The sequence below is a fragment of the Myxocyprinus asiaticus genome, chromosome 20 (assembly GCF_019703515.2).
Source record: "Myxocyprinus asiaticus isolate MX2 ecotype Aquarium Trade chromosome 20, UBuf_Myxa_2, whole genome shotgun sequence".
Taxonomy (NCBI): Eukaryota; Metazoa; Chordata; class Actinopteri; order Cypriniformes; family Catostomidae; genus Myxocyprinus; species Myxocyprinus asiaticus.
Window position 1 is genome coordinate 20,301,766 of NC_059363.1, and position 27,829 is coordinate 20,329,594.

A 27,829-nucleotide genomic window follows, 5' to 3' on the forward strand; every position below is an offset into this window, starting at 1 on the left:
CTGAGTGACTCCAGCCAGGTCTCCTAAGCAACTAATTGGCCCGGTTGCTAGGGAGGGTAGAGTCACATAGGGTAACCTCCTCATGGTCGCTATAATGTGGTTCGCTCTCGGTGGGGTGCATGGTGAGTTGTGCATGGATGCCGCGGAGAATAGCGTGAAGCCTCCACACGCGCTATGTCTCCGCGGTAACACGCTCAACAAGCCATGTGATAAGATGTGTGGACTGATGGTCTCAGGCACGGAGGCAACTGAGATTCGTCCTCCGCCACCCAGATTGAGGCGAGTCACTACGCCACCACGAGGACCTAGAGTGCATTGGGAATTGGGCATGCCAAATTGGGGAGAAAAAATTTAAATTAAAAATGTCAATTGTTGTACTGTATACTATTACTAACTCGGAGCCTAATGCTAAAGTGCTACATTATTGAAACCCTGCCACAGTAAATTTGAAATTTGCACACTTGGAATTCAAATGTTTCAAAATTGGAATTGGAATTCTGGTAGAACAACGCAGTTTTGGTGTGCGTTGTCACACATTATAACTGAAAACATAATCTTTCCAAACATGTTTTGTGCCAACCCTGTTACATTCAAAATGTTTCAGGGTTCAATGTCAAAAAGCATTAAAGTTACATTAGTCTTTCTCTGAAGAATCAGTAATGTTTAGTAATTATAGTTCAGTAATAATAGTAATTATAGTACACCGGGCCACAAACTATTGACAATCCAATTTCATGGACAAAAGACAGCACGAAAGTTGAGCAACAGCGACAAAAGACAGCAACAGCGGGCAGGTCATCAAATGGATGGAAGTGACTTGTTGTGCTAAGCAGGGGTTCAGCCCATCTCATTAGAATCAAGTCTAGCTTTCTTTCTTATAGCAGTCTTTATGCAAATAACACAACATATCACTATTGGTGCTGTTAACCATCATAAGCACTGAATTGTTGACACTCACCACTATCTGGCCGTTGACCTGAATGACCTCATCTCCCACTAAGATCTTCTCACAGAACTCTGTGGGAGACTGCAAGACAGGATTCATGGTTATACAATACAACATAAAAGTATTAGAGTAGTATTTTACACACACACACACACACACACACACACACATACAATAAAACAGAATAAAACCAAAGGAATGTTTTGCAGTAAGAAGCTGCCCAGTAGAAGTTATACAGATAATTTGTCCCAAAATTTGTCCACAGAAATTTGCTACATTTGGTGACATCGATGATACCCTATATTCTATTCTTCTATTTAGATAGCTAAATAACATTTCTTTATTTGTGTGTGTGCATGAGTATTTGTGGGAAAAAGAATGGCTTTTTAGCAAAAATACTTTTTTTCTCCTTTTTATGGTCATTCATTTAGGAGGTCAAATTGAGCAGGAAATGTGTAAAATATATCACTCAAGATTCTCGTTTTGAGTCTAGACACCTTTAACCTAACCCACTTTATCTATAGGAAGTTATAATAGCATCTTCAAATTTGACTGAAATATGTGTGCTGTCAGTTCAGCTAGTTAGGGTCAATTCTATTTCAAGTCAGCTAATTAAAGAGATCAACTAAAATTCCCTGCAGACTTCAAACACACTGTTTTTTAAGGGACGATTTAAGTCTGTTTGTGCCTGAACAACCTTAAATTACTCCCTGAATAAAAGTACATTGAGAGAACAACATGATACTTTTCCATCTTGGTAAAAGATAAGAAGTGCTGGGTACCATCAACCTGTCCTACCTCAGCTGCTGTTCCAGAGAAAAAATTATTTCTGGATCCTGTGGTGGTGATCTCAATTTCCCATGTGAAAGAAATAATGTGTATGTCAAGCCAAGAATATCTAAACCTTAGTTAAACTGCAATTTAATAGATTGATATTGGGCCTTCTAAAGGAGCTAAAAATCTGGGCTGCTAATTGCTCTGTGGGCACTGCTGGCCCACTTCAATATGCCTGTGTAGTTAACACGCTAACATTTAGCCCTCCTGCCACCTACTGTAGATCAAATTGCCTTAAAGGGAATTCAAAGAGAAAGCAGAATTGAGGAAACATGCAGGAAACAGCAAACCTGCACTGGTCAATGAATCGACCTCAGTATCAGATGTCATCATACTGTAAGCAGGACATGAGTAATATTGATTGAGCTGAAAATGTACTGTAAGTACAGACCTCCTGCTTAAGGGGGAAAAAGGCAGTATTGTCAAACCTCAAGTTAACTGAATTGGTAGCCCTAATTGCAAAGATAATGATCTGTCATCATCAATGATTGTCAAAATGTGAAAGACCTTATCTCTCTTCAAAAAATTCACATACAACAATTTAAGTCTTCAGTCCTACTAAGGTTTTCATATTGTGAGTTCTTAAACAAACCAGGGCCAATTTAAACTAATTAAACAATTACAATTGAATAATTTATCAGTCCACAAACACCTTACAGAAGCACTTGTCTGTAGTAGAGCTACTTTGTGTTTGTGTCTTTGGTAATGAAAGGAAGACCTTTACATTATTAAAGTCTCTTTAAATAGCTCTAGCCACAGCACAATATCAGCTGAATAAAATACAAAATGCAAGCATGGCCTTAGATGAAATAGGCTGTTCTTTGTTTAGAGAGCAAAAGAGAGAGAATAACATAGAAAGATGGACAAATCAGAGTAATGAGCAAGCATTTTAACACAACGCCCTTTATACCAGTGGCGAATTCTCAGGGCCAGCAAAGCCTTCTGTGCTGGCCTAACATGCCAAATAAATAAATCTTTTTCATCCTTTCATTCTCAGTCACCTTTTTGCCTATGTATTTTTAATCGCTTTCCACTCTTAATTAATCTACAAACAAATAGAGAAAAACGAAGTTTATCCAGTCAGAATTTATTCCTTGATGCTTACAAGCAAAGTGTGACAACTGTTTCACAAACTGCATGCCCGAAGCAGCGTGTGAGTTTGAGCTCCACCCCCTCAGGCCTTCAGAATTTATTCTGAATCCCTCAACAGTGCAAATGAATAGGCAACTAAAGTCAGATTGTCAGATTCATCAGCCAATCAGATTGATTTATTTGTTCTTGGTGGGTGTGATCTTTAGGATATGTCCCGGTTGTGGCCTTCAAGCTGGCCTTGAGTGACGCAATCACGCTTTAAGTGATGTACGTAATTTGAAAATAAAGAGCGCGAGATCTTGCTAACAGTCGGCTGTCATTACTGCCGTTATCGCCATTGAGAAAGAGATCCTTATGGATTTAAAAACACGAGATGTTCTGCATGACCGTGCGATTGTTTAATTTATTAAACAGGAAAGCAGGACTGATTTTCACTTCAAGTAAATTGGTAAGTGCTTTTTGCATTGTTATAGCAACATCAGGAGTTTTTTAAGTGTAAACTAGGCTGCTTGAGCATTCAGTGTCGGATCAAGTTTTGAAAAGTAGTGCTGCGTTCCATTCAACTCGGAAAGTCAGATTTTACAACTTCCTGCTAGGAAAAGTGCAATGGAATGCATCTTTAAGTCAGAATTACAACTTGTAGGCTCGTGCAGAAATTCTCAACTCCGATTTCACCGAGATGCAGGGGCATGATGTCACACAAACATGTCGACACTCAGGAAGATATACAAAGTAAGTGATAAACATTCACTTTATTAAGTAATATCGATAAATGAGTTTGTTTCAATATTACATGATATTAAAGCTTGTTTAACAAACGCCTGCAGAAACAGGTGTATAAAACATTATAATCTCTTTTGATAATCGTACACCTGTAGCACAAATGCTAGCGCTGCAGCATTGTTTATCAGTTGGGTTGCTTGGAGACATCTCTAGTGAGAGTCAAACCCCTGCTAAGCTAACGGGAGTGTTGCAGTTCCAAATATCGGGGAATAGAATGCATTTATGGTTGGAGATATCAAGTAGGAATATCCCACATCCAACTTGCATGGAACGCAGCATAAACGTGTACCCTGACGAAACGAAATTTATTGCAAGCAACATTTAAATCGCAAATATTATTAGATAGATTTTTCCAGGTATTATAGACCTCCTTAGTAGATTCATATGAAAAATTATGATTTTTGAATGTCTGGTCGGGAGACGTTCATTTCACAAAACAGTCATGCTGCAGTTAAAATTAGGCTTGCTTGAGCATTAAGTGTCGTTTCAAGTTCTGGCTTTCGTGCGTGGACGTGTTTTTAAAATGTCAATTGGTGTTACTGGTTAGCTGCGATATAATGTATGGTGCCCAAAGGCATAGAGTGTCTTATTCATTGTGAAACTGTGTTTTCTTAATGGCATGAATCACACTGAAGGCCTAGACTTTAAATGTATGCCCCGCCACTGCTTTATACTAAGCATGATTCGATTTTATGACATTTGTAAAACTAAGCCAATTAAAACGTAGCAAATGATTCAAATTTCTTCTGATTCGAAAGTTCAGAAAATTACATCAATATTTTACTTTTGAAAGTTGGAGAGTAAAAGGGTAGGGTATAGGATGACGTGGAGATAGGGTGAGATACGTGGAGATGAATTAGTGTACAAAAAGGGAGTTATAATTGATAAGAAGCATTACCACGTGGTCTCCTGGTGAGGTTAGGTCCAGATCAACACTTTCCAGCTGTGCAGTATGGGTAAGAAGAGACACTGGACTGACAGTCAAAATCTCATCACACACTGATACCAGCTGACGACACTGCAGGAGAGAGTGATGGAAAAAATTTGAGAAAAAACAAATCTTATCATCAGGTTATTTGAATTGGCACACCTCTTCTAAAGTAACGAAGCTCATATGTAATATTATATTATTGAAGGTTCTCTATACATTTCACAGTGTACTGTATGTCATGAGAAGTCATTTTACTCAGAACCACTGCATTGAGATTTTACTGTAATAAATTTTATAATGTATTCACAAGAATAGTAGAACAATGATATGCATTACGATTGAAAACAAAACAAAAAAATACAAAACTATAAAGAGTTTATGTGATAAAATATAAAAATAATAAACAATCAAATAAATATATTTATAGAATCAAGAGATACATAGGCTACGTTCACACAGTCTTGAATGGGAATGAACTGCATTTCCTAACTCACATTGCCTCTGTAAATACAGCAGGAGACAGGAGAGAATAATGCCTGTACGAACAGGTAAAAAAGTCAATCCCATTCTCTAACCAGCAAGTAATGTAACTATAGTGACAGATTTCATGACAGTAAATATCAAGACTTTGTATTTTATCTTTAAGGATTTAATTGTTATTCTAGACTATTCTGCATTTTGGGATGCTGCTTTCATTATCTCAGATTTCTGGTCACAATCTTTCCTCTTTAGTTTTTTCCTTGTTTTCCCTTCTCCACTAAAACACTTGACAGGAGTTATGTCTCACCATACGACCACACAATATCCTAAATTATTGCTATTTTCTATAACCTGAGAGAGGTCGACAGTCCTAACGTTAGTGACTGACAGCAAAAAAATAAGCCACAACTTGTACTTTTGTCAGTGATGTGACAGCTCTCGAATGCAGTTCTGTTCATACAGTACATATTTAAGGAAGTTAAGCTCAAGCCTCATTTTCTTAAAAAAAAAAAAAAAAAAAGCAAAAATCTAGTTTTTTTACAGTGAGGCACTTACAATGGAAGTGAATGGGGCCAATTTTTCAAGGGTTTATAAGCAGAAATGTGAAGCTTCTAATTTTATAAAAGCACTTGCATTAATTCTTCTGTTAAAATTGGTGTTATTTGAGCTGTAGTTGTTGAAATTATCACTTTTACAATAGCTTTAGGGTTTTGGGGTTTGTTGACATTATATTGTCATGGCAATGAACTTGTAATATTAGATATAATTTTACACAGAAAAGGTTACTAAGCGATTTTATCACACTGAAATCATGTTAATACACATACAGTATTGTTTACGTCTTGAGCATATACTTTTAAAATAGCGAGTATTTTAATGCATTTATGGATTGGCCAAATTCACTTCCATTGTAAGTGTGACTGTAACAGATTTTAGATTTTTTTTTTTTTTTTTAAAGAAAATAAGGGGACAGGTCAAAATCATTTTTTGTGGTAATCCATGAATACCATGCAATTACAAGGAATGGGGACTGGAGCTCTGAAGTTTCAAAAAGGATGCAAAACCACCAAAAAAGCATCATAAAAGTGGTCCATACAACTCATCAGCTATATTCCAAGTCTTCTGAAGTCATATGATTGGATGAAAAACAGACTTAAAATCCAAATGCCAAAAATTGAGCTTAACTTGTATACTTGTATATAAAATGTGGTTGTCACTCTCTTTCATTACTGAACTTTGTGTGAACATTTAAGAAATATCACTGTCACAATAATGCTGTTGTACTGAAAATCAGTACGGCTGCGATTAGCCCACAGGCATGAGGATTGTGCGTGTGATATTGCTCATATACAACAGTTAAACAAGAAGTTTATAAAGTGTAACTTACATTTTAGACACAGTATGGCCAGTTATCATGTCTATTTTGCTCTAAATAAAATATTTTTAAATAGTTGCAAATGAAGCCAAAGCAGGATCAAAGCAAACCAAAGTAGGATATATGTTGAGGAAGCACAGACAAGCGGAGTGATGCAAACAGTGAAGCATCCCAGAGGTGTTATATTTAATATCAGCACTCTTGGAATGACACTTGTGCAATCAAATTCAAGGACCTGAACTAAATGGTGTATAAAAGGCTCTTTAGCACTCCAAACAGGACTGCCAATTCCATTCTACTGCTGTGTGAACGTCGCCATAGAAAGTCAGAGTTACAACGGAAACCCATAATCCCTTACAATGGAAATGATGTCCTTCTCCTTTTCATACACAGTGGTTTCCTAGAAGGGAAGAGAGACAGAGAGAAATGAGAACATTTACTATAAATGTACAGTAAGTGTTCGCTTCCACTCGCTTAGGAGTTTGTTTTGGTAGTGAAGGGAGAATCCAGAGATATCCACACAAATCTATTAAGGCAGAAAGGAGTTCTTCCAACCCTACTCACTATTGGGATGATTCAGCTCTTTAGGTCTCTCAATTAAACACTTCCTTAAACAGAGTGACAACTACACATTGCTAACATTTGTTCGCCAACAAATCACAACCCGTTTAATCCAAACTGAACTACAACAAGTGCCGAACGAGACACAAGAACAAGACTGCAGTGCATTGTCTCTTCCTTTCTCATACACTCACACACAAGACTGGAACATGTAGATCATGGGCTACTTAAAGGATTAGGGTGGACAGACTCCACTGAGAATCACTGGCAAACAGATAGGTGTTGAACCGATTAACCAAATCTTATGTAACACTACTAAAGATAAACACAGATTCTCAGTCTGCCAGACCACCAACAGATTCACTTCAGCCAATACAATATTCACTCAGCAATGAAAATAAAAACGAAAACAAGTAGAGGATCATATCCAACCTCAGATCTATTTGAATCAGCTGAATGAAATCAGAGTTAGTCCATCTTGGCATAAAATTCACAAGTACATACTTATCCAGTGAAGCTGATAGCAGTTCACCCCGGCTTTAACCAAACTGAACTCAGCCATGAAGGTGTGCTGGAAAGAATGTGACATAACACGCATCTGAAGAATTTTGTGGGAGGTGTGTGTGACACTGATGGCTCACTTCTCATTACACTGTCACTTCCCCTCTCAACAGAAATACACACACACAAACGTTTACTTAGCTATCTAAATGGGCACACCCAATCGATTTCTATTGTTTTTATATAAAGCTATTCACTATTACCACAGACTAACCCTAACCCTAACCCACACCGTAAACCCTTGAAAAATTGTACTTTAAATGAGAGCAATTATCTGCTTTGTTTGAAATGATTGGATAAGCATATGGTTATGCTCCCCGGGGGAAGGTGCCGTTACTATGGAAACGCATATAAGCGTTTAAGTGGATGGAATAACAGGAGAAAGGTCAAACACACAGTGTTCATGTCATTTTTAAATGTATTTTAGTATAATATCTTCTACAGTGATTCATTTCACATTAGCACCCTGTCAAAGAAAACTGTCAGACTATCTAATTACAGGTCATTTTGGTACTGTTTAAAGCACAGGTCGCCCCTTACTGTTAATCTGAGATCCGACCCACTGATATAATATACATTTTCTTATCTTAAACTGAATTAAATCTTAATCAAATTATGTAAAAGATGTAAGCTATAAAAAGATGCCCAATCAGGGACATCTGAAGCCAAAGACAATACTTGAATGAGTTAAAGGTATAGTTCACCCTAAAAGGAAAATTCACTTATCATTTACTCACCCTCATGCCATCCCAAATTATGATTTTTAGAAGAATATTTCAGCTCTGTAGGTCCATACAATGCAAGTGAATGGGTGCCAAAATGTTGATGCTCCAATAGGCATAATAAAAGTGATCCATACGACTCCAGTGTTTTAATCCATATCTTCAGAAGAAATAAGATAGGTGTGGGTGAGAAACAGATCAAAAAGTCATTTTTTGCTTTCCCTGCCCAGTAGGGGGCGGTATGCACGAAGAATGTGAATCACCAAAAAGAAGAAGAAGGTGAAATTGATCTGTTTCTCACCCATACCTATCATATCGCTTCTGAAGATATTGATTTAACCACTGGAGTCTTGTGGATTAATTTTATGCTGACATATGTGATTTTTGGAGCATTTGACACCCATTCACTTACATTGTATGGCCCAAAAGAGCTAAGAAATTCTTCTAAAAATCTTCATTTGAGTTCACAAGATGAAAGAAAGTCACACATCTGGGATGGCATATGGGTGAGTAAATGATAAGAGAATTTTCATTTTTGGGTGAACTATTCCTTTAAGAGAGAAAGAAAGCAAAACCCAGTGAGAAAAATTAAAATAGTCCCCACACAAAAGGAGCTTCATTCAGCTCAGAAGCCTTTATCTTGTTTTCCTATTAGTTCTCTACAAAGCTCATCATATCACACTGGTAATGATCATTACCTTTGTTTTCAACACTACAGAGAGATGGAGAAAGACAGACAGTCTTTCTCTGTGACAGAACAGATCAGCTCAGCTGTTGTTTATTTAGTGTGTACACATTTCTTACTTTTCCTCTCCCTCTCTTCTCCTTCCTCTTCTTTCAGTTTCAGTTTTTATTGCTAGAGCAAACCAAAGTATATCTTTCTGCCTCTATGCAGAAGTACGAAGCTAAATCAAATGCTCTTTTAGTGGGTCACAAGGCCTTAAGCAGATCTGAACAAACTAAAAAAAGATCTGCCTTGCATTCTCCATGGATCCATTTACACCTCTCCTAATATTCACATAAACAACACACACACACCCACGTACCCACACAATCAAACGTTTTGTTACTCCATGAGGCTACATTTGAGGCCACAACTGATTTTATTCAATTTAGTTCAATTTGACTGAATCAACCTGACAATATTAGGTCCAGCACTTTTAAAGGGTCACATAAGGTCAAAATAGCTCAGTCTCAATAACACCCTCAGAGTGACACACTGTGTTGGGTTAATCATATTCCAAGGATATATAAGCAGCTGCTTCCCTCACACCACTGACAATTCTTCTGGCATCCCTCCATCTCCCCATCTCCACCTTTAGATTTTATAACGTCAATACCAATTATTTTTCAAAATTGTAACTATATCAACCAGTGAACTCATGAAACGATTTTTATGTATGACATTGGCAGGTTGACAAATCTGTTTAGATTTGCCACACCAGAGAAACCTTTACTTTTATTCTACATTCTAGAGTAAATTTCCAAGCACAAAAATGGAAATCATGTTCATATTTTGGTATAAACTCTGCTATGGGGTTTAATATTTCTATGTCTATGTCTACCTCTACAAGTTCTCTCAATATAACATCAGCTATACAAGTCAGCAAACTGAACTTAAAAACTCAGAACTTAATTCCTGTGGCATGGGCTCTAGAGGCCGTCTACTGGGAGAGAGGATTTCTAAAATTCCAGGAAACAGACTTTTCATTAAATACAACATTAGAGAAGCTATTTCCTCTCTATACACAACAGCAAATATTGAAATATTATAGTAAGAATTGCTGAAGCAATAAAATAAAAATAAATAAACAAAACATATAGAAAAAGAGTATTAAAGGTAAAAACAAAATATAAAAACAGCACACACAGTACCTGTCTGATTGAATTGATAAAGTGGTGAATGTTTTTTTCAGTACCTCTGTGTGTGTGTGTGTGTGTGTGTGTGTGTGTGTGTACATGTTTATACTACATTGTGGGGACCAAATGTCCCCACAAGGATATTAAAACCTGAGATCACCTACACTGTGGGGCCCAGCCAACGGTTCCCATGAGGGAAATGGCTTACTAAACATACTAAACGATGTTTTTTTGAAAATGTAAAAATGCAAAAAGGTTTCTGTGAGGTTTAGGGTTAGGGGATAGAAATTATTGTTAGATCTGTATAGAATCCATAAAATGCATGGAAGTCTATGGAGAGGCCTCACAATGATATAAAAACAAGTGTGTGTGTGTGTGTGTGTGTGTGTGTGTGTGTGTGTGTGTGTGTGTGTGTGTGTGTGTGTGTGTGTGTGGGTGGGTTTGGGTGGTTTACGAGGACATTTTTTTAGGTTACAAACTGGTAATTACAAGGGTATTATGCTATAAATGTGGTTTATGAGGTCATTTCTAGTGTCTGCATAATTCAAATCGCTTAAAAAAACATACTAAATGATGTGCAAAATATAAAATGAATGCAAAAATGCAGAAAATTTTTTGTTAGGGTTAGGTTTAGGGGTAGGGTTAGGGGATAGAATCTATAGTTTGTACAGTATAAAAATCATTATGTCTATGGAGAGTCCTCATAATGATAGCCGCACCAACATGTGTGTGTGTGTGTGTTTCTCCTTTTGCTCTACATGCATCCCCAGCTCTCTTTTTCTCTACACCTCTTTAATCCATCCTTTAATTAAACTTTCACTCCCTTACTTCTTTTTCAATTCATTACTCCTCTCTCTCTCTCTCTCTCTCTCTCTCTTTCTCTCATGTGGATAACGTCATAAACTGACTGCTAATTATTCTACACTCCCTCACAGGCACTGCTACCAATACAGACAAATCCACATAAACACACATGTACAAACACAATCATATCTTTAATATAAAGATCTTTCTTAATATCTGGGTCAACCCTGGAGACACAGAATAAAATTCTCGCACCCCGCCACTGCCTTCCCATTTTCATCTACTGTCAATGCATACATGAATGACTGGTGTTGAGTTAAAGGAACAGTTCCACAAAATAAAAATGCTGTTATAATTTACTTACTCTCGTGTAATTTCAGTTGTACTCATATGACTTTTTGTCTTTGGGCATGCAATTACAAGGAATGGGGACTGGAGTTTCGAAGTTTCAAAAAGGATGCAAAAGCCCTGGAAAAGTATAATAAAAGTGGTCCATATGACTTATGCACTATATTCCAAGTCTTCTGAAGTCATACGATAGCTTTGGGTGAAAAACAGACTGAAATTTCGGTCATGCAGATTTGGAAAAACATGAAGGTGTTAAAATTATGACAGAATTTTCATTTTTGGGTGAAGTGTTCCTTTAACCACAACACCAGTCATTCATGTATAACACACATATGACACATAAAGTCACATGAATATATGATCAGAAAGATTTGCTTGATATGTTGACCTTTGGCTTCAGGTGACGATGGTTCATTTAAGATCAGGGGCCCACCTGCCCCCTAATACCTGTTCCAATGCTCACTTTTAGTGGCAGAGCACTTCTACAAATGTCAAAAGTTTATTAAAAGTTAGCAGAATGCACACTTTATTCCCAGAAACCTTTGAAATCTGTTGTGTTAAGATGAAACTCCCACTGTAATGATTAACAGAGAGTGGAATGATTTGACTTCAAACATGTCACCTTTTCTCTAAACTGTCTTCAGCTGTCCTGGGAGTTCATATGGTGATCTTAACACATAAGCAACTCAGTCAGTATCCCGATTGAATGGCTGTCGTTAGTACCCATATATCACGTCTAAACCAGCCTAATTAAACAGGGTCACCTTAAAGGGATAGTTCACCCCAAAATGATAATTCTCTCATCATTTACTCACCCTCATGCCATCCATGATGTGTATGACTTTCTTTCATCTGCTGAACACAAACAGATTTTTAGAAGAATATCTCAGCTCTGTAGGTCCATACAATGCAAGTGAATGGTGACCAGACCTTTGAAGCACCTAAAAGTACATCAGCATAAAAATATGGATATGACTCCAGTGGTTAAATAAATATCTTCAGAAGCGATATGATAAGTGTGCGTGAGAAACAATCCTCCCAAATATTGATTGACCCAATCAATATTTAAGTCCTTTTTTACTTTCAATCTCCACTTTCCCTTTTTCTTTCACATTCTTCTTCTTTTGTTTTTGGCGATTCGCATTCTTCGTGTATATCGCCACCTACTCGGCAGGGAGGATAATTTATGGTAAAAAAGGACTTAACTATTGATCTATTGAACTATTGTTTCTCAACCACACCTATTATACCGCTTCTGAAGATATAGATTTAACCACTGGAGTCTTATGGATTATTTTTATACTGCCTTTATGTGCTTCTTGGAGCTTCAAAATTTTGGTATGCTTTCAATTGTACTGTATGGACCTACAGAGCTGAAATATTCTTCTAATAATTCTTCGTTTGTGTTCAGTAAAAGAAAGGAAATCATACTTTCTGGGATGGCATGAGGGTGTGTAAATGATGAGAGAATTTTCATTTTTAAGGTGAACTATCCCTTTAAGACTGACTAGTCGACTAGTCATTCAGACAATCCAACAACTAGTTTGAAAATATGTAATTTTGCACATCAAGATCTGAGAACGAACATTCCAATAATCACTGATTGTTCAAGTATATTACAAGTAAGTTGGGAAACACATTCAATGTAGAAAATTCAAAACATGAATACATTTTTGTGCCACTCAAAAGCAGTTTAGTTAACTTCCCTAAAAACGAACAGTTGCTCAGTTCTATAATTGACTCCTGTATTGTCTAACCAGAATAGAATTGAGTCAGAAACATACTCTCATACTTTATTGACATTTTCTGTTTACCAGATACAATAGTGTCCAAAAGTCTGAGATCACATAAAAAATCTGAGATTCAATAGCAAATTTAACTTGGGAATAAACAGAAAGTCTCAGGATTTTAAACAGTTTGAAACAAAGAAAGGTTCTGACATAAAATTAATAAGAAATATTTAATATTCTGCTCAGTTACAATCAAATAAGCAGATTAGTGACATTGATCATGTTAACTCCTTTGTACAAAAGGTCAGATTTTCTTGCTTTCCACTGAAGCACACAAGATGCTCTTTGAAACATTCTCAAATCATGTTGGGATCACATGGATCATCAGGTTTTGTGATTATATTAAATTAGAAAAAAGCAAAATAGAAGCATTTACACTAGTGGTCTCAGACTTTTGGACCTGTATGTAACCAGACAGTCCAGGTTTTATTGTCTGAGAAAAACAAGACTCAGAAAGGAATAGTGATCCACAACAGCACTGGAGTTTGTACATTAACTTGTATTTTACTGCCGCAGGTCTTTCATTAAAAGAGGCCCTGACGGCTGCATAGGAAAGAGTTTACACACATAATACACACAGCATTTTGTTTGTATTGTGCACAGGAAGTATGCCAACAATGCACTTTAACTGGCAAAGATGACATCAGCTTTAGGAAAACGAACTTGCAGACAAAACAGCAGGAGACAGAAAGCAACTCTGGTGATTTACAATGTGTGTTTATCTGTGGATGCACAACAACTGTGTGTTTATGTGTGTGGGACAACCGACAGAAATGAGCTGATAGTATCACTTGCCAACATTCTTAGCGTGCACATTATGAATAAAACACACTTCTCCTTATTTCCACACTTTCCTTCCCCTATTAAGTAATGCTGTTTTCTTCTGTTGAAGAATGAGTCACATCATAAAAAATTCAGATTATTTTCTATTGTATTCCAGTGTGCACATAATCTAAAATAGGAAACATCAGAGGATGTATTATGGAAATTTCCCAACTCTTAAAGGTATAGTCCACCCTAAATAAAAATCATTTACTCACCCTCATGTTCTTCCATACCCATATGTAAAACAAAAGATGTTGGTAAGACCATTAGCCTCAGTCACAATTCACTTTTAATGCATCTTTTTTCCATACAATGAAAGCGAATGGTGACTGAGGCTGTCAGTCCTAAACATTCTACTAAATATCTCCTTTTGTTTTCCATGGAAGAAAGAAAGTCAGACAGGTTTGGAACAACATGAGGGTAAGTAAACGATGATAGAATTTACATTTAAGGGTGAAATATCCCTTTAAAATTTAAAGGCAGAGGTATGTGTTTTAAAAATTGCTTATCTGTTTAGTAACTATAGCGATTTCATTTACAAACACAGTACTTGTCAGATAAAATTTAATTAATATCACCAAGGTTGAAATAGAATCTACAGTACATTCTAATGACACAGCGATTAAAGTGAGTCAGTGTGTTGTGTCATTAGTGCGTGTGTGTTTGTGCACCCAAGTAAAGGTGACACAATGTTAAACTTGTAGACTTTTCTGGGTACATTTAAGTCAAATGAATGAGTGTGGTAGAAAGAGAGAAAAGTTATTTCAGATCAGAAGTTAAGAAGAAAATAATCAAATAGACTAAAATTAATATCCTACCGTTCCTGGTTCAGAAAAGATACTCTTCTGATAGAGTTATTATCATGTGACTGTCCGTAGTGCAACCTCCTCTCCTGTGCGATCACCACAGGTGAATAACACACGGCCAAAATGTCTTTCAGTTCCCTTAGACTAACTTTTAACGCCCCTCCTCTCTCTCTCTCTCTCTCTCTCTCTCTCTCTTTCTCTATCTCACTGTCTCAGCCCTGACTTTGTTGAGTCCAGTGCACACACACACACATAATGGAAAACATGTTTTTGTCAGCTTACAGGGAGTGTGGGTATATCAGGACCAGAACAAACAAACAAAACAATTATTTAGGCCAGCACAGAGGTAGACCTTCATATAATTTCCAGTTATGTATCAATGACTCTCACTTGGCCCACAAGTTTCCCTGTAGGTGTGTGTTCAGGCCTCATGTCATCTTTTATAGGAACAGTTTTGCATTTTTGGATTCTCTATTCCTTTAAACTAAGCAATATAATGCAATCACACTCACCTTGTGCACTGTGGTGTCCAAATCTTTACACAGAAAGATGAGTTTCTCATTCGGTGCATATCCAGTCTGCAGTGCGAACTGATATCTGTAAAAGACATACAACGTTGTAAAAAGACATGGATGTTGAGGCAGATTTAAGTTGGGTATTCATTGTGGATTGTTTTCATGCCTTGCTCATTATTTGAAATGCTGAAGTGTTCATTAAAAGCAGAATGTAAAACAGACACGATTAAAATGTTTTTGAGAACTTCAGTACCACAACAATCAAATCAATGAGCATCTGTATTGGAGAAATATTTGATACCCCCAGAACAAATGACTAATTTCCACCCTCCAAAAAATTGGAGAGAAATACCTTAGTTACAGCATTCAAACTCTTAGATAAACACGCCTGTACACTACTTTGCGCTCAAACTCATGGCCTGTATACTAACAGACAGTTAAACATTGCTCTATGTTTAAGACTCTTAGCCTGTAGATAAACACACACAAACTGTAGCTGTGAGTGATTATCACCTGTTGAGCAGAGACAAAAGTCCCTTGGCTGCTGTGATCACATCCACCACTGCTTGCAGAACGTGTTGTAACAGCTTGGTGGCGCTCTGTCCATCACTGGTATTAATGCGCCAGCGACCCTGTATGCTCATCTGCAGAGTGTGTGCCACCGCACGCAGTTTCTCCGTCAAACTGCGCAGGCAATCACCCCCAACACTGTATGTCTGCGCAGATACAGGAAAGAGGATGTTAGAATGAAACTTTTTATAATGGCATATGTTTTGAATGAAAGCTGCTTTTGCAAAAGAATATATAATCACAGTTTCCTTTCATTTCTTACATCTTATGCCAAAAACAATGTTTTTAAAGAAAAAATGTAATATTTACTTTTCTTATTCATTCTTCTCTGGAATGTCTGGCATGTCCCCCATCCCTCTTACTGTTCTCTCTCTCTCTCTCTCTCTCTCTCTGTCTTTCACCCACTGCATAACTAAGCTTCACAGATCTCTCTAAATCCTCAGTAACCTTTGGTACGAGTCTGCTTATTATGAAGTCTGCAAATTGTTCCTGCAAGAAACAGATTCAGTCCAATAAGCTGGGCCTGACGTTTGCTGTTACGACACAAGAAGGGAGTCCTGGCACCATCAGATCCATATTAATCCTTCCAGCAGGCAAAACATTTACAGTACATGGAGTACATCCACTGTCAGCTAAGTAAAAGCTCAAAGTCTGCAAACCAGCAATTAACACATTTATTTATGATCTGAAAATTATGTCAAATGCATTTATGTCTACTAACTGCACATAATCTACTAGAAACCCCTGACATTATACAGCTAAAATGCCAGTCTTTGATATATCTGTAAGGTCCATTGTTGGAATTTTAAGACGTATCTAGTCTTTTTTATCAAATACATGGTATAAGTACACTGTAAAAAAAAAGTCTATTGAGGTAACTTAAAAAATGTGCTTCATCTGGTGTGATTTAAAAAAAAATTGTGCAACATCTAAATGAACCATTTTTATTCATTCCAAAATTGTTGATTAATCTGACTAAATCAACATGACAAATTAGGCTGCAAAAATGGAAGTAATTTTTATGAGTTAGATCAAGTATAAATAGATAATTGAGGTAACAACTGCAGGTTGCTACTTTGTTCAGTGTATTATGAATCATAAAAACCACTGGACAACTTCTCTAATACAGCCCAGACACTGTTAGTAGGAGAATGTTCTCTGAGATTTGGCTGGCTGTTTTGTTAGTGTTAAAGGCCTCTGAGAATAGAGCTCTAAATTCAGCAGCATAAGCAACTCTCATAGACGTATTGGAATTCACAGAGGCAGAAAGAGAGAAAGAGAAAGAAGGAAAGAGAGAGTGTACTGTACAAAGCACTGCAGTGATCCTATGACTGGTTTAATAATGATAGTGTGACAGAGTCTAACTATTTCCTACCACTAAAGGCCGATTTATACTTCTGTGCCGAAACCTAAGGCATAGGCTTGCTAGGGAAAAAAGTTCTGGAAACAGAACACTTCTAATTTGTCAGCAAATTAAAAAGCACCTGGTAAGAGTTGGTTATATTGCCTATATGCATTGTAAAGTCTTTAAAACAACACCCATTTTGTGTTATTCGGGCAAGTAGTTATTTATTTATTTATTTATCCCCTTTTCTCCCCAATTTGGAATGCCCAATTCCCAGTACTTAGTAGGTCCTTGTGGTGGTGAGGTTACTCACCTCAATCCAGGTGGCAGAGGACAAGTCTCAGTTGCCTCCGCTTCTGAGACCATCAGTCCGTGCATCTTATCATGTGGCTCGCTGTGCATGACACTGCTGAGACTCACAGCATGTGGAGTTTCATGCTACTCTCCGCAATCCACGCACAAATTCCCACGCGTCCCACTGAGAGCGAGAACCACTAATCATGACCACGAGGAGGTTACCCCTGTACCTCTACCCTCCCTTGCAACCGGGCCAATTTGGTTGCTTAGCAGACCTGGCTGGAGTCACTCAGCACACCCTGGATTCGAACTTGTGACTCCAGGGGTTGTAGTCAGTGTCAGTACTCACTGAGCTACCTAGGCCCCCTGGGCAAGTAGTTATTAATCAATTTGATTATTTCTTTTTCAGCACGAAACGTCAAAAGCATGCCAAAATATTGATGTATTATTAGTTAAGCGACTCAAGAGCAAGCATACAGGCAACATGTATAATAAACAAAATATACCTAAATTTCAACATGTTCACATACTCATTTTTTGATCAACAATAATTTAATCAAATAATTTTGAATCCAGAAATTACATTGCTTGCATTGCTTTTGTTTATTTATGAAACATATAGTTAGCATTTTGGCTGTGTACTCACAGAACACCGCAGACACACCGATGCAGAACTATAAATGCAAACCAACGCGTTGGTCGCTATGCAGAGCCTATGCCATAGGTTCGACGCAGAAGTATGAATAAGCCTCAATTAATATCAGATTAGAAGTGTATCATACAATCAAATACACACATACTGTAGTCAAATACACAGATACTTACTCAAGTTAATAAATACTGTCATGGCTAAACTCAAGTCAAGTAATTTATATTTGTATAGCACAAATCATTTAGCAGCTTTACAGAAAACTATGCTGTAAGAGAAGATGATGCTGTAATGTCTGTCATGTCTTAAAGTCCTCATTGTGTGGTTTACAAAAAGAACACGATTGAAAATCATGCCTTAAAAATTATTGCCTTCAGGCCCCCAGTGAGCAAGACAAAAGTGACAGTGGCAAGCAACACAAAACTCCATTAGATATTAGTTTATGGAGAAAAATAGCCTAGAACCAGGCTCAGCTGGGGGAGCCAGTTCCCCTCTGGCTTGGCCAATCCAAATGTCACACAAGCACACAAACTTTATCCTTATGGGGAACATTTATATATACTGTTTATAATATAGACTAATAATAATCAGACTAACTCTAACACTAGACTAAGCCTTTAGGCATTTTTACACACACACATACACACACACAGTGCTCTAGAGTCCTACCAAAGCACAGAGTTTTTCCACAGATTCCAGTATGAGCTCCTGATGCCCGATTTTTTGCACTCCGAGTTTCGCCAGCCTGGCAGAGGAGAGCTGCAGCAGATCAGAGCCAGAGAGCTGCCACTCAGAGAATGAGTACCGCTGTAGAGAAGCATCTAGACCTGACAAACACAAAAAAGGCATTGCAAAGTTACTGATCTATAAACAGCAATATCTACATTTACTGTATATATTCTGTATACTCTAATCAGCCTGATCTCACATAAAATTTGGCAAGTGTGTGCCGATTTTGCTTTAACTGAAATCGGTATACGTTGACCGAATTTGAAAACACTGCCTTCAGAGGCTAAAGTGGTAAGAGCATATAAACAAGTGTGACATCCATTTATATTCAGGAGAGGTCCCAGAAGCCAGTTGTAAAAAAAAAAAAAAAATTCAGCTGAACAGGGTGTAAAACAGTGAAGAGAAATGCTTATTTTATTTAATCAACCCCCCAACCAAAACCCAAATCTAACCCTAACCATTAGTAGAGACAAAATGCAATGCAATTATACAGATGTGATTACTTCCTTGTTTGAATGGGGATTGAACTGTGGTCTCCCATGCAACTGACTCAACGTGCCACAAGGGAAAGTAATTGCGTTTCTCTTCACTGTTTTACACCCTGTTCAGCTGAAAACAATCCTTTTTACAACTGACTTCTGGTGACCTCTCCTGGATATAAATGGATGTCACACTAGTTTATATGCTCTAAAACACTTACCGCTTTAGCCTCTGGAGGCAGTGTTTTCCAATTCGGTCAGTGTATACCGATTTCGGCTAAAGAAAATCGGCACACACTTGCTGAATTTTTTGTGAGATCAGGCTGAAACATTAGTAGAGACTAAATGCAATGTTAGGGATAAAAATACAACCTCCTTATCACACTTGTGATTGTTTATACAAACGTGATTAATTCCTCATTTGAATGGGGATTGAACTGTGCTTTCCCATTGCTGCTGACGCAGCGCGCTACCAGTGAATGACTGTGAATAGTGAATTTCTACAATAGCCTCAGTATCTGAAAACTATTGCATTTGAATGATGTTGCAACCACAACACTAGGGATCAGTGTAAGTCCAAGATGACAGGCATAAAACAATGACTGAGTGCACCTTTAAAGAAAAGTAGTTTGTGATGCAGTGAGTAAGAGAAAGATGACAACAATTTATGAATAAAAGGAAACACACATAAATACCTTAAATACCATAAATACCATTATAATGGAAGGAAATGAATGGTGTAGCATGACAGTGTCCAGCACACTGAAGCTGTGCAGCCAGCTGTTGCTGCAATTCAAACACACACCTGCCGTGTATTTACTTGACAAAACTTTGGGATTTTTGCTTATTTTTGACATGTATTATTATGCTAATTTTGGAATGATTCATGTGAACATCTAGCTGAAGGATGCTGGTGCTAAATGGAATCTTCTTGTCTGTATATTGCTGTGTAAACTACTGTGTGCTCATACACACAAACAGACCAGGCTCAAATGGATCAGCAAATGTTTAGGGTTTAAGCTTATTTCTCTGAGCTGGTGAAACCCAAGGATTTTGTGCCCTGAAGGAAATTCCTTTGAGTTTGATTTTTATGCAACATCAACCAGTGCCAAAAGATCTGAGGCTCATAACCATCTGAAACTAGATTTTAAACTTTTCTAGATTTATAACACATGCACTGTATTATCTAGTATCATGAAACCAGTATACTGAAAACTCATAATAGAATCCTTTTTAATTAAGTGTAAACCAATAGCAAGCAGTGAAAAGATTTAGATAGCTATAAAAAATAAAAAATAACATTTTTAAAAAGAGGCAGTTTGGCTGTATTATACTAATAGAGAGTTTTGAAATGGGATTTGAATGATTTACCAAGATACAAGCTGATATATTTATATATCTATCATAGTCTAATTGATTAAGGACTTCAAAAAATAAATACATTCACTTAAAATGTACATACATGTATAATTGTAGCCCTGATTCATAAACGGCATTCATTCTAATACTTTAAGTTTTAGTTAATGCTTGTATTTCCCTGTATATCAAAGGCTTAACATTTACTTAATTGTTCCTATGAAGGCCAGGAAACAATTGAAACTATGTTTAGATCTGTTTGCAAAACTCCTCTTAAGAAAAAAGCAAGGAGATTTGATATTATGCAAGAAGTGTGGAATTCCTTGAGCAACCGGCTGTGAGAAACAATCAGTGAATCACAAAACTACTGTGAAACCAGTTGAAAACTAGTTATTGGAAGTTATGAGATATAGATATACAACGAAAACATTTGAGGGGGCGGAGTTCTTCCACACTATGACATACTTGATAGTATCAAGTCATATCTAAGACCATAAGATAATAGAAATACAAAGTAAAAACACAATTATGTTATCTAGGCTGTTGACGAATGTGCCAGATGAGGCAAAAGAATAGTAACTCTGCGTTGCATTCATAGTTACATTATTCACTTTGTTATAAACATTACATTACTAATGAATTACTATGTTAATAACAATAACAACGAGTACTGTACTCGCACAGAGAATGACAGCAGCAGATTTCAACAGTTTGTGTACGAGGAAACGAGAAGACGCACGGTGGATCTACACGACGTCTGTTTGTGAAGTATTTTCTCTCCTGTGTTCACCAGCTGAGATTTAGTTAGGAACAAGCGCATATCAACAAACAAACGCGCTTCCTGATTCCACTTCACACCTTGTCCTCCATAGGGATTTTTGTTGTTCCCGTTTTATTCGGCCATATCTCTTTGCCTACTGATAGAAAGTTACCTGTCGGTCGCTAACAGCACAAAAACAAACAAACACGCGCTGTTACCTTTGAGCCACTCGCTAACTCTCTCGGCACTCCAAGACGTTACAGACTCCATTATCTATTCAAATCCCTGAAGTGTCCTGAACTGGATCAAAAGAAAGAAAAGTGCATCCTGTAGCTGGCACACCTTCCCTCAGGTAAAGGCTGCGCAGTCAGCCAATGAAGTGCGGAGCTGCTGTCAGGCCGTGATTCTGACCTACATACTGCACCTTTCTAGGTTTGCAGGGAGGGGTTGATGAAACTGTCAATTTACCTAACAAAATGTTAACAAAAAGTCAAAATGTTGACTTTTGTTAGGTAAATTTAGTCAGATTGAATATCATTTTTGATGGAATAAAAGCAGTTAATTTAGATGCCAACGCATGATTTATTTATTTATTGTTATTTTATTTATTTATATATTTTTTTGGTGCAATAACAACGTTTTTCTTAGTTCTTTTTGGAAGTGTTAAGGGCCGTTCACAACAAAAACGTGTTTGTATCCGTCTTTCTAGGTAAATTTACATGCGCTAGGCTAGATGGGCGTCTTTGAATGTCGCGTCGCGTCAGGTAAAAAAAGAACACCTGCGTTTTGTTAAACGCGTTGCGCTGCGTCTAGGTTTTTTAAGAGCGATAACGCGTTCGGTGTTAACCGCCCCTTAAACAAGGGCGCAGATTTGGCTTGAACATTGGTGGGGCATTGTGAAGCATTTACATGATTCCATTGATCATGGTATAAATATGGGGGTTGTAATTGCTTGTTTTAGCACTTTTAAGGGAGAACAGTCATGATGAGTGGCGATCAAAAAGTGAGTTCCGAATGACCCTTGTTTTAAGCCCCGCACCATTTAGCCCTCCAAAGCTCTTCGAAGGGAACAGAGTATTGGCATGATCACTTCTGAATGGAATGCACCCCTGGACAACCCCAAAGCGAGGCAACTTTCCCATAAACATTGTACTGCGCTCTAACGCCGCCTACTGTTCGTGTGTGAAATGAGAACTTTGGGATCTGTTTTGCGTGTTTGTGTGAATGCATAATGTTTTACATAATTGTTCGCACATGATAAGTCATGTCTTAAAAATCATCATGCAGTCTTGGGTCAAATGGACTATATAATTTATGCCTCCCATTAAAACCCAGCATGTTGTTAAGAGAGTGCATCTCTCTGTTTATATGCGGTAAAATAAGGCTATAGAGAGGATATGGAATAGTTGATAGTGACTGCTGAAACATAAAAGGACTGCCGCTTCAAAAGCACAACAAGTGTATGATTTTATTTGCATTCTATTGTAGCGCAAAGAGGCGGATGAGCTTTGAGTGGCCTTATGAAATATATCCTTAAAGCTCTTGAACTGTTTGACAATAGTTTCACTGAGATATGGTGGCATTATGTGTACTGGGATGACCTGACCTGGAATATAATTCAAAATCCCCTGTTCTTTACATGTTACAAAGAATTAATAATAATAACAATAATAATAAATAATAATAATAATAATAGTATGGTAATGGTTGAATAAAATTGTTTAATGAAAGATTTTACTAATACAATGTTTGAATGTAATATTTATTTAGTATTCGGGGGCCTGGGTAGTTCGCTAGTTCGAATCCCAGGGCGTGCTGAGTGACTCCAGCCAGGTCTCCTAAGCAACCAAATTGGCCCGGTTGCTAGGGTGGGTAGAGTCACATGGGGTAACCTCCTCGTGGTCGCTATAATGTGGTTCATTCTCGGTGGAGCGCGTGATGAGTTGAGCGCGGATGCAGCGGTGGATGGCGTGAAGCCTCCACACGCGCTATGTCTCCGTGGCAACGCGCTCATCAAGCCAGGTGATAAGATGCGGGTTGTTGGTCTCAGACGCAGAGGCAACTGGGAATTGTCCTCCGCCACCCGATTGAGGCGAATCACTACGCGACCACAAGGACTTAAAAAGCGCACTGGGAATTGGGCATGCCAAATTGGGTGAAAAAAAAAAAAAAAAAAAAAAAAAATGATATATATATATATATATATATATCAAGTACCACATTTGCCAAGTGTATTGGTTCTCAGACCTCTGTATTTAAGTAGGCCTACAGTGTAAATCTGACAGATTCAGTCCCTGAGGCTGTCATCCTAACTCTCAAGCTCTAGATGGGTGAAAGAAATAGCCAAATACCATTCAGTCTTTTGCGTGCCTGAACACATCAGGTTCTACATGTTGACAATGGTAAATGTAAGAAAAGAGAATCACTTTTTTCCAGCACTTTTTATTTTTTTATTTTTTTACCATATTTTATAGAATTTTAGATTGCTTTGCCTATAGCACAACTGCATGAGACTTACTCTGTCTAGAATTAGACGTACAATTTGTTAAAGCGTAAATTTGTTACATTTATTTATTTATTTTTTAGGCTCAAAGTGATCTTATATTTTCTGTCTTCAGTCCTTTTCTTCTTTTCCATGTACTGTATCATTAAACAGTAAACTCAATTTCCATCCTTCCTTTTGTATGTTGCTCTTGCTTTATAGATGTTTGCTTTCATTTAGATGACTTCTAACAGGGCTCTGATCCTATCCGTTTTTTCATAATTAGATTTTACTGGTTATATTTCTCAAGGTGGATGCTAAGAAAAAAAAAATAATTATGAAACTCAAATGGAAATGAATTCACACCTGGAAGAAAGACAGAGTTTACGTCAAGTAATGCATATTCACATCAATCAAGCACTCTCTCCCCTCTTCCCTCCCTCACTCTCTGTCTCTCTAAAAGATACTGTGCTATTTCATTTTAATCTACATTAATGTATTCAAATGTGCTGTACAGTCCTTTGCCATTTCTAGTTTTGCATAAGATTTAAAAGCAGCTGTCTTGTGTGTTTTGCATACAAAATATGTTTCATGCAAATGGCTCTGAGATGTTTGAGTATATTTGGAGACTTTTCCATCCGTTTTCCAACAAAGGCCTCTTTAGCTTAAAAACACATTCAGAATGGCATACTATTTTTGAAAGACAGTAGTGTGCAGTATGTATATTTTGCACGGCATGCAAAGTTTCTGTATGCATGATTTATGGCAAATGACAATTTGCCAAATGTGTAGTATACAACTCGAGCACAACGTATTGAATACTGCATCCCACAGTGAAATTTAACTTGACCTTTCATTTGTAGTGGACAAATGAACCAGAAGCATCTCCTTCATGACTCATTATTTGATTGGATTGCCAAACGTTTGGATTGCCAAATCCCATCCCTAAACCTAACCCTGAGCAGAGTAAAAATTTAATCTTGGAGTAAAAAATGCAACCTTCGATTTTTGCTCAGCATTAACTCATGTGTGTGTGTGAGAGGCTGCTGGTGCATCAATAGTAACACAGGAAAAGGTAAATGCATTTGAACTGATGCAAAGATGTCTGATTGGAGATGGAGCTTGTCAGTAACTCGGCAGAATGGGGTCGATGTCAGGGAACTGGAACATTCGGTAGCAACATGTTGAGTTCCTGTGTGATCATGTTGGTCATACTGTAAGCAATATCAGTATACACTTTGTACTGCATACTACATCAATTGTATGCTACTAATTACTAATTTGTCATTTAGCTGACTTACACTTCCCATATTACTCGGATAAACACTCTAGAGCAACCTGAGGATGAGCGTATTTGTCAAGTGCACAAAGAGTTCATCCCTTCTTTTCAGTTACCGTCTCAGGCCAACCACAGTTTACTTTATACTGTCTACTACTTAAAAATGCTCAACACTTTACTTCTTATTCTTTCAGTGTAATATATGTACTGCCTACTACACTAAACAAGAGATGAACAGATTACATTGTAAGAAATAGTACCAAGGCTTGTCAGTGCCATGTACATAATGCAATTGTTGTCATTTAAGAATGAGATAATATACAGTATACAAAGTAAACAGAAAATGTACATACTGTGCAATGCCTGTACACCACATACTTAATTCCATTAAAATGAAGTTTTGAAAATAGTGTGAATTTACTGTTTCAAACACAGTGATTGACCATACACACATTATTATAGTTAATGTACATGTTCATGGAATTACAGGACTGGCATTATGCCACTCAGAACTGCCATTAAGATTTTCCTGTCGTCCAGTGATTGTTCAGCCCACAGCAGCTCTATGGCTGCTGCGGTCTGCTGCATGCCTTGTTTCACACCCACACACACAACCTACTGATTGTCCAACAATTCACATATGAGCATGGGTGTGTGTAATGTTGAGTGTTGGGAGGCGGGCGGGCCGACATCCTGGTGAATTGTGTGTGTGTGTTACTAAGGAGTCAGGGAGGGGAGCATATAGTTGTAGTAATTCAAGAAATAATAATATGAGCAAATGGTGAGAGTTTTGCATGCTTTTGCATGTGTAAGGCTGGGGGTGTATAATTGTAGTGTGTCTAAATGTAACATGCACAGCTGCAGTGTAATGTGTTAAGAATGAGTCATCTTCACATGATCTTTTATGTGATCCAGACAGGGACTCCCTGAGGTTATCGGGGGCGAAGTGATGCAGCTCTTTGGCTGGAAATCAGATCACAGCACAAAGCACACATTCTGAGCATCACTGAAATGCTGGATTCTCACAGCTAGTGGGGTCTGAATGAAACAGTAAAAGGTTTCGATTTTATGTAACAATTATATAAAATATTATATTATATAACATTTATGTAAAACATCTATTTTTGCCATATACCACCTAATTCTTGTAAGAAGTGTGCAAAAATGGTAAGAATGAACATCAAGAACGAGAGTTGTTTTTATAGCTTTGCAGCTTTGGAGATTTCTAATACTAATTCCATTAGTCGGTAGATTTAGCTCAACAATGCCACCTAAAGGCTGGTGATATATCGATATATCTGGCTTGAGTGGGTCTGGAATCTAGATGATTTGTATAGAGTTGCTTGAGATCTTATTGCACTTTGCTTGCTTTCTTCTGACACCTGTTGTGGACCTGTTGACATTGTTTATATGTCATTCCTGCCACAGTGCACAGATTGATGTGTTCAGATGTGAAGTTTTTTGTATATGTGAAACTGATGTTGACGTGACAGCCTTACGAGTCAAGAACATGCCAGTCTGGTTAACTGTTGGCTCCTTCCAAGTTTAAAAGAGTCACATTTAGTGATCAGACATTAATCTATTAGCTAATCAATTAACGAGCTAAAACCACTCTGAAATGCAGCTCAGATGGTACAGATGTAACGGTAGCCAGCTAGTACGTGATAGCTGCGTAAATAAACCTCACTCTCCTGGTGTTAAGAGATGCACTAGCCCAGGGGTGATGGCGGGAGCTGTGGCGCATAAGCTTCTGCTTTACGCAGATGATATTTTATTATTCGTCTCTGGCCCTACTAGATCTATGCCTTGCCTCCACGGAATTAATAATTCCTTTTCTAAATTCTCGAGATACAGAGTTAATTGGTCTAAATCCGAAGCTTTGGCTCTGACAGCGTACTGTCTGATAACGGCCTTTCAGCCGGGCACCTTCCAGTGGCCCAAACAGGGCATTAAGTATTTGGGTATTTTATTTCCAGCAAATTTGTGTGATTTAGTTAAGAGTTATATTTGACCCCTTAATAAAAAGGTCTTTGAGTGATGTGGGCAGGTGGGCTTCATTACATTTATCGATGATTGGGAAGGTTAATGTTATTAAAATGAATTGTATTCCAAAATTAAACTACCTGCTACAGTCACTCCTTATAAATGTCCCCCTCTCTTATTTCAAGCAATTTGATAGCATAGCGAAGTCCTTCATTTGGAATGGGAAACGTCCCAGATTACATTTCGGTAAACTGCATAGACAGATTGACAAAGGTGGGCTAGGCCTACCCAAGATTTTGTTTTATTACTATGCATTCGGTCTCAGACATCTGGCTCATTGGTCGCTTTCACCTGAGAGAGCCCCTGACTGGTTTTGTATTGAACAGGAAGTTCTTTCCCCTATTTCGCCATTGCAAAGCCTTTCTATCAAACTAATCGGAGAAGTTAAGTTACACCCCGTTATCTTGCATTTACACTCAGTATGGACAAAAGTGTCCAGAGTGTTTAATTCGGACATTTATTTAAATGTTGCCTCAAGCATATGGATGAACCCAAAAATATGTATTAATAAGTCCCCTTTCTGTTGGTCAGAGTGGATTGTGAGGGGGGTTTCTACGCTCGGTGACCTGTATGAGAGTTGAGTGTTGAGTTCCTTTGAAAATCTGGT

At 37.6% G+C, this 27,829-nt stretch overlaps 1 protein-coding gene across 1 annotated transcript in view; it reads right to left on the minus strand.

The window, feature by feature from the left end:
* The window catches only part of LOC127411072 (connector enhancer of kinase suppressor of ras 2-like), a 39,748-nt gene extending 17,952 nt beyond the window's left edge, over window positions 1–21,796 (minus strand). Inside the window, exons 1-7 of the mRNA XM_051646429.1 lie at window positions 21,637–21,796; window positions 18,764–18,921; window positions 15,747–15,949; window positions 15,231–15,315; window positions 6,800–6,841; window positions 4,554–4,673; window positions 959–1,027 (exon numbers count right to left, since the gene is read on the minus strand). Of these exons, the coding sequence (XP_051502389.1) occupies window positions 959–1,027; window positions 4,554–4,673; window positions 6,800–6,841; window positions 15,231–15,315; window positions 15,747–15,949; window positions 18,764–18,921; window positions 21,637–21,688 (729 nt within the window). The 5' untranslated portion in view covers window positions 21,689–21,796. The remainder of the gene's footprint in view (window positions 1–958; window positions 1,028–4,553; window positions 4,674–6,799; window positions 6,842–15,230; window positions 15,316–15,746; window positions 15,950–18,763; window positions 18,922–21,636) is intronic.
* Between the last annotated feature and the right edge of the window lie 6,033 nt (window positions 21,797–27,829).